This window comes from Antennarius striatus, chromosome 12, assembly GCF_040054535.1.
Source record: "Antennarius striatus isolate MH-2024 chromosome 12, ASM4005453v1, whole genome shotgun sequence".
In the NCBI taxonomy this organism is placed as follows: domain Eukaryota; kingdom Metazoa; phylum Chordata; class Actinopteri; order Lophiiformes; family Antennariidae; genus Antennarius; species Antennarius striatus.
In genome coordinates, this window is record NC_090787.1 from 8,180,503 (window position 1) to 8,198,278 (window position 17,776).

The 17,776-nt window shown below is 39.3% G+C and overlaps 1 protein-coding gene across 5 annotated transcripts in view; it reads left to right on the forward strand.

The window, feature by feature from the left end:
• The window catches only part of pard3bb (par-3 family cell polarity regulator beta b), a 187,273-nt gene that overhangs the window by 69,898 nt on the left and 99,599 nt on the right, over nt 1-17,776 (forward strand). For all 5 annotated transcript variants that reach the window (XM_068328667.1, XM_068328663.1, XM_068328665.1 and 2 more), the window contains 5 exons: nt 6,565-6,756; nt 7,244-7,402; nt 9,660-9,783; nt 15,141-15,252; nt 15,408-15,544. In XM_068328667.1, the coding sequence (XP_068184768.1) occupies nt 6,565-6,756; nt 7,244-7,402; nt 9,660-9,783; nt 15,141-15,252; nt 15,408-15,544 (724 nt within the window). The remainder of the gene's footprint in view (nt 1-6,564; nt 6,757-7,243; nt 7,403-9,659; nt 9,784-15,140; nt 15,253-15,407; nt 15,545-17,776) is intronic.

Sequence of the window (17,776 nt, forward strand, 5' to 3'; positions counted from 1 at the left end):
TGTACTTTAAATGTAAGATAATGCATCAACTCTCTGAACAAATTAACCATAACCTTGAAAATTTTACTGGTAGTAAGGTGAGCCCATTAGATGAGGGGGTGCTTCTGCCTGGTATAGAGGCAGAACCAAGACAACTGAACGTGCACATTACTTTGTAAGCCAACTGACTAGCACGTTATATGCCGCATATTTATTATGTGGCACAAACACGATTTTGCCATGTCTATGTGACTAGAAGTGAAATATGTGTTTCTACTCTAGACACATATCAATGAAAACGTGGGTGCAGTCTGTATGATTCACTCAGGATCAGGCTGTTGGAGTAAACATTATAACGCTTCATCAAAACTGCACATATAAAGGGAACAGTTTTTTTCTTGCCAAGTAGAGGTTTGTACAATCATATGCCCTTGCAACCACTTTTTCTTTTGCTCCTTGTTACCACACCCACTCACCAGCCACAGAGAAATTTCATCAAATAAATCAGCTGAGACAGAAATTCTCCATAAAAGATTCCACTTAAGGCTTCAACATATATAATATTTACAATCTGTTGCCAAGACTCAGTTCAATGATCATGTGGGCTACTTTCGCACATGAACAGACGCTGCCCCGGTGATGACATATTACAACTTTACTACTCAAGAGAAGTTGTAGCCTTGGAAGGTGAACTCTGTCATGCCAACATCTCATGTGGCTTCCAGAAAATCTGCAAGATGGCATATCCAATATAAACAGAACTCTGGAATTGAGCTACAAGCAAACAGCACTGTCCTTCAGAACATACTATTTGTTCATGTCAGTACATTCCTTTTCACATCAGTAAATGAAACTATAGTTGCCAGATACACTTGTCGCGCATGCTTTACTGCTATTTCAATTGACATATTACAGATGAGATGAGATTACTTTATTTATCCCATAGGGAAATTTAGTTTGTACAGCTGGCCATTACCTAATTCATTTACAGACATACATAAGAGTGAGGAGGAAAGACTGAGACTATGTAAATTAAGGTCAAGGTAAGATTAAAAAAAAAAAAAAAAAAAAAAAAAAAAAAATATATATATATATATATATATATATATATATATATATATATATATATATATATATATATATATATATATATATATATATACAAATTAAGTGTTAACAGGTATACATTTAAATATAAATAAATACTTGTGGGAACCTTATGGAAATCAGACTTCATCCCAAATATGTGAAAACAAATGTATTGGTATTATAAACCAAGCACACTCAACGTAATCAAAAATCAACGTGGTGACGTAACGACTTTTTGTTGGCAAATCATGGATTGCGCTTGGTGGGCATTGTGAAGCTGTAGATGAATGTTAGCAGGCTAACTGGAGAAAGAAAGCTAGGTAATCATGAGACTGGGAAAGGAGCTAACGTTAAAGGAAAAGGCATCTGTCAAAAGAGCATAGTTCTGTTAGCTGACTACATGAACAGAACTGTTTGTAGTTACTTAAAGACTGTTTTTGTCAGATGCCCGAGGAGCATTTTGGATACTATGTCGATTGTCCCATTCCAAACAGAAACCATAGCTGGACAGACTGTTCGTGCTAGCCAGCTAGTTTCACTCAGAATTCGTTGCCGTTTTCTGTGTCGTTCCTGCTGTTTGGACTCTCTGCTCAAAAACATGAAAATTGTTGGAACAGTTCTGACACTCTAAAATTATGTTAGTTGGCAAGTCCATGTAAAGTCACTTGTTCTCCTAACATAGCAGATGCCTTACACCATATTGTTCACGTTATTCCTTCTGGCAGATGTGCCATGATTGGTTGGGCGCCGTGATTGGTTGAGCACTTGATTGGCAGGTAGTGTGAGGAGTTGGTGACAGCATGACAGCGTGAGACTTTCAAGTGAGCTCTTCAAATATATAGGTTTCCACCTATATATTTGGAAACACAATTATTAGGTTTATTGGGAAAAAATACAATTCCTGACTAACTAACAACCTGTTATCACTGCTCATGAGGACACACATTTACAAGTGAGATTGCTTTAAAACACTTTACTAATTTCAGTGGTCTATTTCTTAAAGTCTAAATAAAAGCTGGACCAAAAACGCAAAACAAGTCAGCTCCTGCAGCTTAAAACGTTCTCAATAAGACATAAGTTTTGGGATGTTGTTCTGTGAATGGAGGAAGAATGAAACCGAAAAAGAGCACCTTACCTACAGTGAAGCTTGGCAGTGGCTTGGTGATCTTGTGGGGCAGCTTTATTCTTTACACACTGGAAATCTGCAGGATATAGATGCTGCAATGGATTCCTTCGGGTATCAGGAAATCCCAGAGGAAAACATCTCGCCAGCTGTGAGGAAGCTCTAGCTTCAGCATTAATGGAAAATGAAGAAAGGGACAGTGATGCCAAACACATTTTAGAATATGGGAACGTTTGGTTTATGAAGATGTCCTGATCGTTCCTGTGTAGACATCACTGTTGTGTGATTCAAATTTCAATGAAAGTCTTTGGTGGAATTTGAGGAAATACAAACCAGGAATATTCTAAGACTGAAAGTCTTTGCTTATCAAGAATGCTGCTTCTGACTGCAGAATGCTGCTTGCCTGCCAGAAGCTGGTATCTGGATATGCATGGTGTTTGTTGCAGGTCCTAGTAGCTTATAAGTGATTGTTATCATGGAGAAATTGGATAATTTTCAGAATGTCGTAGTCAAAGTAGGATATTGTGGTGTATTTGGGGAAAAAACAAAACAAAAAACAAAACTTGTGATACTGTTGTCTAACTGTTCTTATTTGATCTGTTTATTGCATTGCATTTTCCAGTAAACCAAATATAAAAGGGGTGGTTGAATAATGTTGAACTATGGAGATGAAACCAAAAAACAAGAACCATGTAAGTACATCAGACACATTTCATGAGATGTTAACCTGAGCCACTGTGGTTGATAATACATCCTTCTTTCTTTCGCTTCATTGTTTTTGTTTTACTGTAGGCCAGCAAATGTTCCTTAGTCATAGTCAGATTGCTAACAATAGATACAACTTTCATTTGTTGTTGTATCTGACAATCATGAGTTAGTGGGAAAAGAGGGTGAAAGGACTTGTACGACGGGCTGTGAATGCTGTAAATCAAAGTTACCCTTAAGGTCAGGTTGGGTTTTTCCCTTAAGGCTTGCCAGCAGCTTGTGTTGTTTTGCATCTAAAATTGCAGTGATGTCAACATTTTAAGAAACACACATTCTCACAGCTAGGCTAGGATGACAAACTGAAAGTAGAAAAACACACATTGCAGAGTCATATTGAAGTCTATTGAAGAGTATTATTCATTATTCCTTATTGCTCTTATCTCTGCCTCATTTGATCATTTGAAAATCATTCTTTATTTGTCCCTTTGCCTTACAGTTCTCTTTGGCCTTTCAGGTGTATGAAAGGGCATTTTATCTTTGTTAATTTATGTTTTTTTGTTGTAGTTCTCTGCCTTGAACTCATTTTAACATAATGTGTCCTTTCATTTCTCTCACATATACATTTCTGTAACTCATTGTAATAAAATGACACCCAATCTCATTCACACACCCCAACAGACACTGAACTATCTTTTTAATTGCGTGCATGCCTGTTGATCCATCATAGTGGCAGACCCATTTAAATGTCAAACGACCAGTGTAAACAGCTTTTTCTTTAACTAGATGGATTTCATTAAGTTCATGTTGCAAAGATACAAACACGTTTGATAGCAGCGAGCAGAAACACCCATGGGCGCACACGACTACTTATTAGTTAAGTATTACACACAGATATAACCACAAATCACAGAAATGAGAGTGAGATAATAGAAATGTTCCATGAAATTGCAGTGTGCACTTAAAGTTTGTTTTTGGCCCTGTCCATTTTATGTTATTGTGTGTCTGTTTCTAAAGCAATTGCAGTAATGAAATTAAGTGATCTTGTTTAATTTTTTTTATTATTATTATTCTTATTAACAGAAGCACCTTCTTTATGCAGCTGGTTGTTAAAAAATACACATAGTCATGAAGTTTGATAGTAAATTACAATAATATTTGTTTTGTTTCTACTTTCTGCACATATTATTTGTTTGTGTGGTAAATTATCAGAGGAAATCCAGAGGCTGTGCTCATTCATTACTTAAAAGGAAATTGAATACATCACCCAAACAAACAAATTTGAATACATTTGCATATTTGTGTCAGATTTCATAAAACATCTCTCAGCTTTGTGGGTGGTCCTGGTCCTCAAGCTTACAGCTGCTGTTTCAAACTTTTCACCAGTAGAACAGTACTCTTACACAACGCAAAATTAATTACGTCCCGCTTCAAAGTGGTCATGTTTTGACGAAGGAGAAGGCCTCTTTGACCTATGCAGGGGTAAAATTTTGAATACAGGGGAAAGCAGACTTCAGGATTGTGTTTGCCATGCCACAGGATATCGTAGTCTGTGACTGCCTTGGTTTTTGTTTTGACAGAAAGATGAAATTATAAATTATCAACACAGGAAATGTTACAAAAATGAACAAGGCAGTCAGAGACTGCAACATCCCGCGAAACTCCTGAATTCAACATTTTAGCCTGACGTACACATTTTTGTACCTCTGGCTTCCTGAAAATTTTGCCTTTTGTTTTGTGATTATATCTCATCAGGTTTCAGAGATGTGTACCTAAAAAGGTATACAGTGCGCCATCGTTCCTCACGGTTAATGAGTTCCAGGAACCAAATGCGATTAATGAATTCAACGATAGAACAACCATCTTATTATGTACGGTAATTTAAACGTTTATGAACCCTCCCCTTACTGATATTAAACCACCTTTTATCTGTATCACCTTTTCCCACACTCTTTTCGACTCTTTGAGGCACTTTTTTGTCTCACAGCAGTCCAAGACTCGCAGAACGTAGTGCAATTCTCGATGGTGTCAGCCAATAGAACTCGCATACGGCATCACATTACTGTCTTCCAAAACTCTGCGATGAGTACAAAACTTGAAATTTGACCTTGACCTATTTTTCTCAAGGTCAAGGTCATCGTCTCATTTTCATCCGCTTTGTCGGCCGAGTAATGTGCTTTTTGTTTCATCTTTCTATCTGCAACGGTTGTGAAGATATTTGGTGCACGAACAGACGGATGGACAGACGGCTGGACAGATGAACGAATAAACACACTAACACTGACCATAACAATATGTAATTACAGTGCATCACCGCTTAGCGGGATGTAATAAAGAATTTAGGGGAGGTGGAAAAACCATGTTCTCAATTCATGAGCACTGCCTTAGACAAAATGATGGAGACTAATAAATTCTTGATATAATTATGGACAGAAGGTTGCTACCATTTGTCTTTGGGGTATTTTGAAGTTCTTTCCAAGGTTGTGAAGCTTCCTATCAGGTCCGGACAGTTGGTGAGATGAGGGGAGTTTTTCCAGCAGGGAAAACAGTTTTCTGCCGAGTAGAGGACTTTGTGTCGGCTTAACACTGTTAAACCTACAATCCCCACAGACAAACACTGTCTAAACCTGACACTGCTGACCCACGCAGTCACTCACACACTCACACACACACACACACACACACACACACACACACACACACACACACACACACACACACACACACACACACACACACACACACACACACACACACACACACACACACACACACTCACACACACACATACGCACAACCATAGAATTCATGGACATACATAGACAGATGCATGGAGACGATAGTTTGGCTCATGTACACAGATATAGATTTTCTACCATGGAGTTATTGGATTTTGCATGCACACAGAAACGAAGATATACACCCACAACAATCCAGACAGAAAAAAAAAGAAAATGAAGAACTTGAACAAGAACTAAACACAACAAAAACTAAAACAATATTAGATATTTGTGAAGGTGGGCAAACTGGTTTATAGCTTCTGAAAGATAGACCACCCCAAAATTATACATCAAAATGTTTTTGGCCTATGTACAGTAAGAGAAACTGTTTCATGTTAATGTTTTTTTCTAAATTAATGTACACATCTACGGCTCTGACATCAAATTGTCTTTGTACAAAGCTCAAGCATTTGAAATTTTAAAGTCAAATTCTTTTTCACCATTCTTTACCTTTCTACAGCACTGTTTCTTTTGTTTTGCTGTTAGTCTTAAAAAGAAGTCTATGCCTGATTATCATATCAGCAAATAATATTTTAAAAGCTGATATGGAACTAGTGTAAAACCTTTGGTCAAACTGTCCTACTTCATGGTTTCTGAGTGCACTGTATACTCATTATTTTTGTCTTCCTGGATCTCGCTGTTTGTTGCTTTCTCCAGTTACCTCTTTAAAATGTACAGGTTATTTTACTGATAATTCTGAGAGGAGAAAAAGATGTGTGGGGCAAATGAATGCAGGCTGTCCAAATAGCTTGAAAACCTGTTAATGGGTTCTCACAAATTGAGAATCTATTAGTTTATTTTTGTATACTATTAAAGCCCAGTGAGTTTCCCAGCATCTCCTCAATTCACCCTGTTCTCATGCCTATCTCTTCCATTACGCTCTACTCCCAGAGAGATGAAGTGTCCCGTGTGCCGACCTTTGTTTCTGAGAATGGGAAGGAGCAGCTTATGTTCGAAGTGCCACTTAATGACAGTGGCTCTGCGGGACTCGGCATCAGCCTCAAAGGAAACAAGTCCAGGGAGACAGGAGAGGACCTTGGGATCTTCATCAAATCCATTATACACGGAGGGGCGGCGTTCAAGGTGAATAAATATCTTCATCTGAAAAGAGAAAATAAAAATAATGACAAACAATGAATCATTCCTTGGTAAATTTGTAGCATGCATTCCTCACCTGCACCTAGATATCCTTATGTGGGTGAAACTAACCCTACCTTTCTAATAGATGGAAATAATAAATCTTGATTTTCTTGGCATCTTCTCATGAACACTGTACCCATGTGGAAGTATTGTATCTGTCTGTCTCTCTGTCTGTCTGTCCGTCCATCCATCCATCCATCCATCCATCCATCCATCCATCCATTCATCCATCCATCCATCCATCTGTACAGTCATAGGAAAACTTGTGTGCAATTTAGCGTGTGACAAGTCGCGTTTGATTTTGTAGCATTATGTAGTGTAACTTGACAGAGAGGCTACAGATGTGTATGTGCGCCTGTGAGCATTGTGAACATCACCATAAGTGAGCATGAATGTACTTTCAACATAATACACATATTGTATCACACAGGATGGGCGTCTGTGTGTCAACGACCAGCTGGTAGCGGTAAATGGAGAGTCCCTGCGGGGATGCTCCAATCACGTGGCAATGGAAACTCTCCGTCGCTCCATGTCGCAGGAGGGCAACGTAAGAGGGATGATCCAGCTGGTGGTGCTCAGGACTCTGAAGGTACACACAATGTACACTAATACATTTAAAGGTCCAATTTATAAGTTGGAGTGTGTTTGTGTGTTTGGAGTGTGGACAGATTAAATGGATCCATATACAGTAATCTCTCGTGTATTCACACTTCTAGATGCACGGCTTCACTAAGCGTATTTTTAGTAGGTAGTCTGGAAGTGTGCAACGTTTTGAGAATCACGGAACGCAGCGCACTTCATTGTATTAAAGAAGCACTTTTCTTTAATACAGAAGTGCTTTAAGCAGTCTATAAGAGTGTGGGAAAAGGTAATATAAGGTGGTTTAACATCAGTATAGGGAGGGTGCATAAACATTTAAATTACCGTAAATAATAAATAGATGCTATATTGTGGATTTTTTTTTTTTTTTTTAACCACGAGTAAGGAGGGATTACTGTAGGTGAAACACATTGTACACAAAATGTTTCCACAGTTGACTTGAAGTGTATTTTTATTGTCAGTGAAAGCCAAAATCTATGCTAGGATACCTGGGGGGAGAAACAGAGCGAATGAACATCTTTGAAAATGAACATGCATGCTTTTTTAGTCTTCACTTCGTCAGTCCTCTTCCCTCTGTTGACTCCTACTGACTTCTTTTTTCAACTGCTCCTGTACCTTTTTTTACACATGCTGACTTTCAGCCCTATGATCCATTCTTCCTATACTTGACATTTGTCTCCCTGCTCTTATCACCACCGGGGGAAAAAAAGCATTTACACTTTAGCTATTCAGAATTTCCGTGTCTGTGCATGTGCATGTGCGCTTCTCTTTGTGAGTGATAGCGCCCTTCGCTGAGCTGTATCTCCTCTTTATGAGCCAGAGAATAACAAGGATGCTTTTCATCTCGACCGCTTTTCAGTCAATGTCTTTAACACGATTTTGTAGAACATCTACACGAACCGTTGCTCATACAAAGCTGTGCTGTATGTTCAAGAGTGAATGGCCACTTGCATGGCCTGCTTTTAACAGAGAAATAACTACATATATTGTAGTAAACCCTGTGCATAAAGCAACAGATAAATGCATAAAAATACATAAAAATATGCATCATTTATGTGTAGAAGTTAAGTAATAAAGGTATGAAGTCAAAATAAAGACAAGATATATTTTGTTTTTGTAAATGTATGTGGTCTGCTCCAACTGCAGGGTTCAGGGCTTCCCCCGGCAATAGCTAGGTAGGGAGCAACATCAAAGAGTTGCATCCATGTTTCCCTCTTTGTCTTGAGAGTGGACAGACAGGATAAAAAAGACGGATAAAGGCAGATAGATGAGAGACTGTACCTTAAAAGCTTTTTTTTGGGGACTTTGGTATTGATGCTTTTAACGCAGAAGTGGACCACTTTCCTCCCTTTCCCCCCTCTGATCTTTTTTTCCCTCTTCTCTTCTGTGTCCTCTGCTCTTTTTCTCACTCATTCTTTCTGCTGCATTCATCTCCAGCCAGCTCGCTCTAATCTCTCATTTTATCCACCTGCTATTTTTGTTCAATACAAAACACACTCTCTCTCTAAACTTACTGGGTCCTGTACAGGTACTGTCCAAATCCCCACAAATCTTACATCATTCTGAGTAGTTTCTGTTAATTTAAATGTCATCATTTATTGATTTAAGTCTTAAAAAGTCCTTTGTAGGACCTTTGTAGAACATTGAGAATTTGCTGCATTTCAGGAATGAAACTGTATCTGTATCACAAAACGGGTCTTCTCTTTGGGTAATCGGAGAACACTCTGACACCAGCTAATGGTTTGTGTGCTGATTGAGAGAGGGCACCATGACCTGCAACCTGCTGAAGAGTGATCTTTTTAGCGTACAATAAGTGAGGGAAGAGGGCTGGAGCTGTGTGTGTGTGTGTGTGTGTGTGTGTGTGTGTGTGTGTGTGTGTGTGTGTGTGTGTGTGTGTGTGTGTGTGTGTGTGTGTGTGTGTGTGTGTGTGTGTGTGTGTGTGTGTGTGTGTGTGTGTGTGTGTGTGTGTGTGTGTGTGTGTGAGTGTGTGTGTGCGTGGGTAGGTGGGTGGGGTCAAGAGGAAGATGACAAGGATGGAAATTTTATGTCTTCAAAAAGATGAGTCTATACAACGAACAGAGAAACTCTCTCGCGCGCGCGCACACACACACACACACACACACACACACACACACAAACACACAGATTTTCTCTTAAACAACAAACACTGTTACTGTCGCCTTCATATGTAAAGCTGTTAATGTTGGAGTCTCTGACTGTCTTGTTTGTTTTTGCTCCTGTTTCAGGAGCTGCATGGAGTGTCGCCCAATCGTTCTTTTGACAGCTCCTCTGGCCTCACACTGAACGGTCACTCCAGCAGCTCCTTTCAGCCACCTGTGATGACGAACATCAGCGTCACTGCCTTCAACCGTGAGTTCATTTTAGTTTCTATCAGAGCTTCATCAGAGCTAACATCTTTACATATAGAATGATTTTTAATTTACATGTATTATATATAGTTTATATAAGGAGAATTAACTTTCTTAGCTTTTGTACTTTGTATCCTGTCTCAGAACTTTGTCTGTTTAGTCTCCTTATGACAAAGCTACCAAATTTATGGTTGAACAATACTGTATTGTTACAATGTTGAAAAAAAATGTCCAAGAAAATAGTGTTTGAAAATCAGACTGATCATTTTTGGTTTTTCTGATAAAGTCCAGCCTTAACCTAGAAGTTAAAGCATGATTTTTTATGGTTATTTAAAACCTGGGCATTATTTCCTTATTTTGGAGGAAATTGTCCGTTTGAAAGTATTCAGTTATTGGCTTCTAGAGAACTGCCGTTGACAATGATACTAATTTGACTGTTTTGACTGTTTGCATTTGATGTATGGCCAGGGTGCCTTAAGTCTTACTTTTACCGTTGGTCCATTCCAACGGTGTGAGAGAAGGAATGTTATGAGGTCACTTACTGCTGATTGGTTATTACATCTGCCTTTTCCTTTTGAAAACACACACACACACACACACACACACACACACACACACACACACACACACACACACACACACACACACACACACACACACACACACACACACACACACACACACACACACACACAATTCCTTATCTACTCAATCCTTTATTTAGCTGAACTCATTTTTCTATAAATTGGTTTTGTCTTTTTTCATCTTTATTCTGTTTTACCTGTTCTCTGCTGAAGCAGCATCAAATATGGGTTCATCGTTAAGAATAAGTTTAATGATGATGAGAAATAAACAATACTTTTAAGATAGTAATAAACATAACACACATTGCCATCTACAGTACAGCCTTAATTAGAGACTAGTCTACCTGTATTTTCTCCTTCATTTCCCTTCACTGCTCCCTCCCTCCTTCTCTCCCTCTCTCTCCCGCTTTCTCTTTCCGTCTCTGTGTTTACATTCTCTCATATTCCCGAAGGTTTTCTGCTTGTTTGCTTTATGTTGGTGTGACCTGCTCAAAAGAGTTATCTTAGTTGTTTGTACTTTGTATCATTCTTTCTCTCTGCCTGCTTCCACAGTTACGCTATCTTTATTTGTTTGTTTGTTTGTTTGTGCGTGTGTGTGTGTGTTTGTGTGTGTGTGTGTGTGTGTGTGTGTGTGTGTGTGTGTGTGTGTGTGTGTGTGTGTGTGTGTGTGTGTGTGTGTGTGTGTGTGTGTGTGTGTGTGATTGTTGGTTCAGGGATTGCTGGACAGTATAAACCAGTGTTGATTTTGTGTGTGTGTGTAGACTGAATCTGGTAAACAGCTCTGACCTTGAATACACAGTTCTGTTCAAATTCACCTCAGCTATCGTGTCACTTACACGCACACATCAGTGTGTATACAGTAAGCACATTTCTCAGTCTGTGTGTGTGTGTGCTCTGCTCTTATTGGTTACTGTTGGTATGGGCTTGTGTGTGTCAGTACTTTACTCTCCTAATGAACTATTCCAGGTACTGAATCCATTTTATTTGGCACTGAAACCAGAATTTTAATTAAATTTTTTTCTGTACACTGACAAATGCTTTTTGCTGAGTAGTTGAAATGATTCTCTTCATATGTATTTATTCATATGTATTTCTTTTAGCGTTATACATCTTATTCTGCTATCATGATTTTTCCTCCAATTCTTTGTCTGGGCGCTTTGTCTCTTTGTACCATCTCCCCATCTTTTTGCTTCTCTCTGAAAAGTTAATCTACTTGATGGGCGAACTGAAATTTTTTTAATCTAGCTACAAATAGTTTCCAGTTTTCCCCGATCTTGGCATCAAAACATATTTAAATTGATCTTGCAATGGGAAACTGAAATTTCCATTAATTATAAAGGACCCACTGTGTGTATATTATTTTAAAGAGTGATTTGCTCATCACGGCTGAAACAATACAGCGTGTGAAAACAGTTGAATACTATTGTCTATGTTGGGTTGAGAAGCAAACCATTATGAGTTGATCAGGGTAATAACAGTTTGGGTTTGGACAAACCAGATAGGTGTATGTGTAGCGTTGAGCCTGTATAGTTTGGCCTCTCCCAACAGCGACAACATCCAACTAGAACCAAGGCAGTCAGTGGTTGCAACATCCTGCGGCTTACCCTGACCTACCCTGAAAGTAGTATCTGACTAGTGCATAGACTAGTGCATATGGAGAAGGCCAGTGTGAATAAGACCATAGATCAAAGGTAGTGCATGGGTCGATCAAAGCACTAGCTTTGATCTATGGCCTTACACTGGCCTTCTCCCTTGTCTTTCTATCTTACCCGGTTCCTGAGTGTACAAAAGTTGAAATTTGACCTTGACCTAGTTTTCTCAACTTCAAGGTTATCATCTCATTTTCATCCCCTTTGCCGCCTGAGTAATGTGCTTTTTTGTTGTTGAATCTTTCTATCTTCGACTATTGCGAAGATATTTGTTGGACTTACGGACGGATGAACGGACAAACGCGAAAACTGACAATTACAATACATCACCATTTTGAAGTGGGATGTAATTATTGATGTTTCTTTGTGACTCATCAGTATCCAGTCATTTTTAATAATGGTCTTGCCTAACAGCACCTGGGTATCAGTCTGATTTGTTTTGATGTATTTGTTGCATTGTATCTACCATGCAGATTTCCACACAACTTACAGAATTAGGTGTGGAGCTCTATTAAATTTTCATGTTTGATGTATGGAAGGTGGGCGGCACAGTGGCGCAGTGGGTAGCGCTGTCGCCTCACAACACGGCAAGTCCGGATTCGAGTCCCAGTCTGCGTGGAATTTGCATGGTCTCCTCGTGTCTGCATGGGTTCCTCCCACCTCCAAAAGCATGTGCTTCAGGTTGATTGGCCGGTGCTAAATTGCCCGTAGGAGTGAGTGTGTGTCTGCATGGTTGTCCATCTTTGTGTGTGGCTCCGCGGTACACTGGAGTGTCCCCTGCCTCACGCCCTATGCCAGCTGAGTTAGGCTCCAGTTCCCTGTGACCCGCTACGGCGGATGAAGCAGCAGAAGATGAATGAATATATAGAAGGTGATGGATCCTGGGCATTCTTCCTAGATTATGCAAAAAATTAAGTGCCACATTTTTATCTGTTTTGTCATCGGTATAATGTAAGATTTCATATACGTTTCAGATTCAATGTCTAAATGTTCTAAAAAATGTAGAAAGAAATCCTTACTCTTTAAAGATAATGGCGTTAGAAGGTAACCATAAATAAATGAAGAAGCCATATAAATAAAAGGTTACTCAGTTAAACTGTCAACAATTTATTCCAGATCACAGAAGTGAAAAGTAATGTTTGGTTTATAATTAAGGATTTCTGATGAAACATCATTCAGTAGCGAAATAAGCTCGATCAGAAATTTGAAGTATTGCTCGGTAGTACGGAGCTTTGTTTTAAGGGTTCAGCAAGAAATGTAAAGATCTTTGTCCTGAGATGTTTGATTTGTGACAAACTGGGTTCTCCCTGAAAGGAAGGGGAAAGGATGGAAATAAGGGAGGGTTAGAGGGAGAACTGGGCCAATGTAGAAGAAAGTAAGAGAAAGTTGAACTCAAAAGAAGTGATTCATGCATGTGCTGTTGGAGCAAACTGCTATTTATCTGTCATCTACACAGCAAATGCCTTTTCACTTCAAAGGTTGTATGAGTGCGAAAGAGAGAGAGAAACAAAGAGGTGAAACAAGAATGTGTTTTTGACAGTTCAGCTGATTAAGGTGCTGGCAGTAAAGAATACGAGGGAGGAAGTTAAGAAAAGAAGGCAGAAAAGCGAGTGGGAGATAAAATGATTCATGGGAGATCTGAAAGGAGAGATAAATGACAGCCAAAATATCAGACTGCAACAGAGTGGGACCACAAGAAAAATAAAGCAGGTGATTAGTACGGAGAGAAACAGAGTGAATGGGAGAGACGGAGATGAGAGGGTATGATATCTTCAGACACTGCTGTTTTCCTCTCCGGCAACTTTACTTCCTGTCACATGTGCAGATGCAAGCACATAAGAGACACACATTGAAGATTGGGCAATAATCCCAGCATGTGTTGTGTGACAGCCATGCACTCTGAGAAGTGATGACTATGTAAATTGTGCTTGTGTGGATTTCATGTCTGCACCAAGTTGTCATAAACTCGTTCATCAAGCAGACACAGCCATATTGCTGAGCTTAATCTGCAGCAAAAATTGTGTCGATGCAGAGCAGCTTTGTTCTTATCCTCATTCTGCTTCCCTTCCATTACTTCATCTTCATTTCATCTTCTTCATCCAACCTCTTATCTTTCCTCCATATCGCTGCATTTTTTGGTCTTTATTCCCAAGACCTTTTGTCAATGAAGCTCTTAAACGTTGAGGCTTAACCCACTTCTTTTAGGACATTTTGAACATCTTTAGAATTGCCATTTCACACAGTAAAATAAGTTAGATTGTGGAGTTATTCACGCATTTCTTCTTCTTCTGTTCAAACCTGCTGTCACGTAATTGCGGTCATTTTCATTGGATGCTGATACCCTGTCAGGCTAGTGTTAGTTCCAGCCTAATTTTTTATAATTGGACAGAACGGCACATTCATTAGCCAGCCTGTTGAGCCAGCTTGTGGTGTGTTTATTCACATACCCACTGCTGATCTTTGCTTCTCTTTATCTTCGCTAAATGTGGTGCTGTAAATTGATATAACTGTCCACTCAGGCTTGGTTTTGGCTGCAGAAAACACAGGACGCAGCAATTCTACTAACCACTAGAAAAGAGTCACCTGCAGTCAGACGAGGCGAGACACTGTATAAGGCTGTGTGTATTAGCATCTGAATGGAAAATAGAGAAATGCTTATGATACTGATTTACAGTGCTACTGCGTCGGGAGAAATATGATATTCATACTTTGGTGATGTTTGAAAAAATACGTCCATTATCCTTTTTGTAGTGTGTGTTAATGTTAATTTCAACATTTAACTCCACCCTTTTTAATGGATGTCTCATAGCGATTCACAGCTACAGACTGAGGTAAACTCTTCTCTCCTTTGTCTGTCGACTTTTTCATTAACTTGGTAGTTTATAAATTAATCCAAAGGTTGGTTTTCATCACGTGAGACACACACGGACCAGATTTACCCAGAAACATCTGTCTCCTATATGTTCCTGGAAGAAGGGAAATGATCTTTCTTCTTCATGGAGAAAGCAAAAGAGACAGAGTTCCTCTACAAAAAGTGAAAATGTTTTGATTTGCTGCGTTGTTTCTCCAATTCTTCCATCATTAATGCAGCCTTGTGTTTTGTTTTTTGTTTTTTTGCATTTCAGTGAGCAACGGGGGTTATTCACACATGGAAGAGGAAGAGGATGGGGATGGGGAGCTGTATGCTCATGAAGCCGAGTCCATCAGCTTTACCCAACATCCTTACCTGCAGGAAAGGTTTGTGGTGATGATGCAATTAGAAAGCGGGAATGTATTGTAGTAAGAAAACCTGTCACACATATGTTACAGATGTTGTAACTGCCAAACAGATCTTGTGCAGTGATGCTTAGAAGGTAATTTTCTCTGATGGATTTCCTATACATTTTTTCAAGGGAAAACTCTAGAACTTGTAGCCCGGCTCAACCCCAGTCTCCTCCCCAAAGCCAGAACCAGAGCCAGCGGCAGTTCCAGCACGTTAAGGCCTCCAAGAGCATGGACCTGGGTACGACTCAGACCCAGCAACCCACTGGTGGGAGGATGTTCTTGTATATATGGCTGGCTGCATGTGCTTTCTTCAAAGAAAATAATCCCATCGATACATGGCAGCTGAACATGCATGCTCCTCTTAACTACATGCAAGCTCACACTGAGGGACTGAGGGAATATACTGTATGTATGTTACTACCTTTGTAATTTTTTCAATACGTGAGCGTTTTTATTTGACAATCACTTTATTAGAGCTTGAATGACCCTATGCGTTTTCATTGCTGGAGCATCAAACAGCAGTAATTATTATTATTATTATTATTATTTTTTTAAATTTTATATACTGTTGTAAGCCCCGAAGGGAACTTAAGAATGCACACTCTAGTATATTAGTCAATCAATCACACGCTAAGGGGAGTAATAGGGCTAAGGGGGAGACTTTTATCTCCTTGAGAATAAATGTCTCTTTTTTTTCTGTTTATATCCTGCATGACCTCGTTCCCGTCAAAGTTCGTATAACAGGGCGCACACGCAGGACCGTCAATGATATAATTGGCTGCGTCTCGCAAGTGAACCTTACCGCATCAGTGGCTGGACACGTGTCACTTACTGAGTTACAGTACAAAATGGTACAGAAAACAATACTATTGGTCTAATTAATTAGCTAAGATTAGATCTAATATTGAATATTATTATATTTAATTACGTTGACAACCCTGTTGTCATGTAATGTGGGCAAGGATAACAACCATGGCCTTCTTTTGGCCAGCCTTAACAGGCAACAATCCAGAACTCCTCTCAACTCCTGCTCAGCACTCACTTTATACACTCCTCCCCCCATAAGTCTCACAAACTCATGTACAACTCACAAGCAGAACTACTCAGGGCAGCAACGCACAACATTAACAACACACGGGATATCACAATACAGTCATATCAAATTTATGCGCAGCATAGAATGTCTTGTGCGCTGAGACTGTGTGAGCAGTGCGTAATGCGCAGGTGCACAGTTTTTTTAGAGGGAACACTGCTGATGACACGCATTTTTTAGCAAGGAGAAGGGAAAAATAAAAATCAAGCATATTTGTTTCAGCAAATGTCGAAAGACTACTGCTGCCCTAGCTGCCCTACATAACTTTCTTTGGTAACGATTTAGACCCTGCTTATGCGGTCTGTTTTCACTCTGGATTTGATATCCTTTATTTTAGACCTCATTCTAACAAAATTCAATTACTTTTGGATGGACGCTGCTTTTTGGCTGTTGTGTTCTGGTGAAAGATAACATGAAGAAAGACAAGTAGCTTTCTCAGCATTTTATTTGTGCGTCAGTTACATCATTTAATTTTTATTTAATATGTCCTTATTTCAAAATCCAGCCCATCCTCATTAAAACTGAAAGACTAAATTAAGATTCCTTCCAAGTGACAAACCGGTCCTACATGTCTCATTGTCCTTTATATCCACCCTTGGAATCTTTGCATGTTTTCTTCATCTCTTTCCTCATCCCTCTCGACTTTAGATTCTATTCTTGGTAATCATTAACGTTCTTTCACCACAAACATAGACAGAAAAAAGAAAATAATTAATTATACATTAATAACTTTGATAGCAGAATTCTTCCATGGACTTCCCACTTAACATAATTTTAGAGTGTCATAACTGTTGCAACAATTTTCATGTTTCTTAGCAGAGTCCAAACAGCAGTAACAACACAGAAAACACTGAGAAGTGTGTGCTTTCATTTTATTCATTGATGGACAACTCTGCACGCACGCACACGTACAAACACACCTACACACACACACACACAAACACACACACACACACACACACACACCTACACACACACACACACACACAAACACACACACACCCACACACACACACACACACACACACACACACACACACACACACACACACACACACACACACAAACACACACACACCCTTAAACTACTGCTACTGAGGCAGTGTCTAGTTTACTCATCTCAAACAGATGCTTTCAGACACACATCTGAAATTATGTTTCAGGCTTGGTTTTCATTATAAATATAAAAATATTATTTGTGGGGGGAAAAAAAAACATGTCACTGCTTGGTTTTTGTGGTTGGAGAGTTGTTTTGTTTTTGAATGCTACCAGTCAATACACTCGTTGTTGGGATTGAATTGCATTATGGCTTCAGGAAGGAGGGAGAAATAGCAAAAGAAAGAATGGGGTAGAGACGGAAAGTGAAAGGAAGATTAACAAGAAGCAGTGATGCAGAGAATAGTG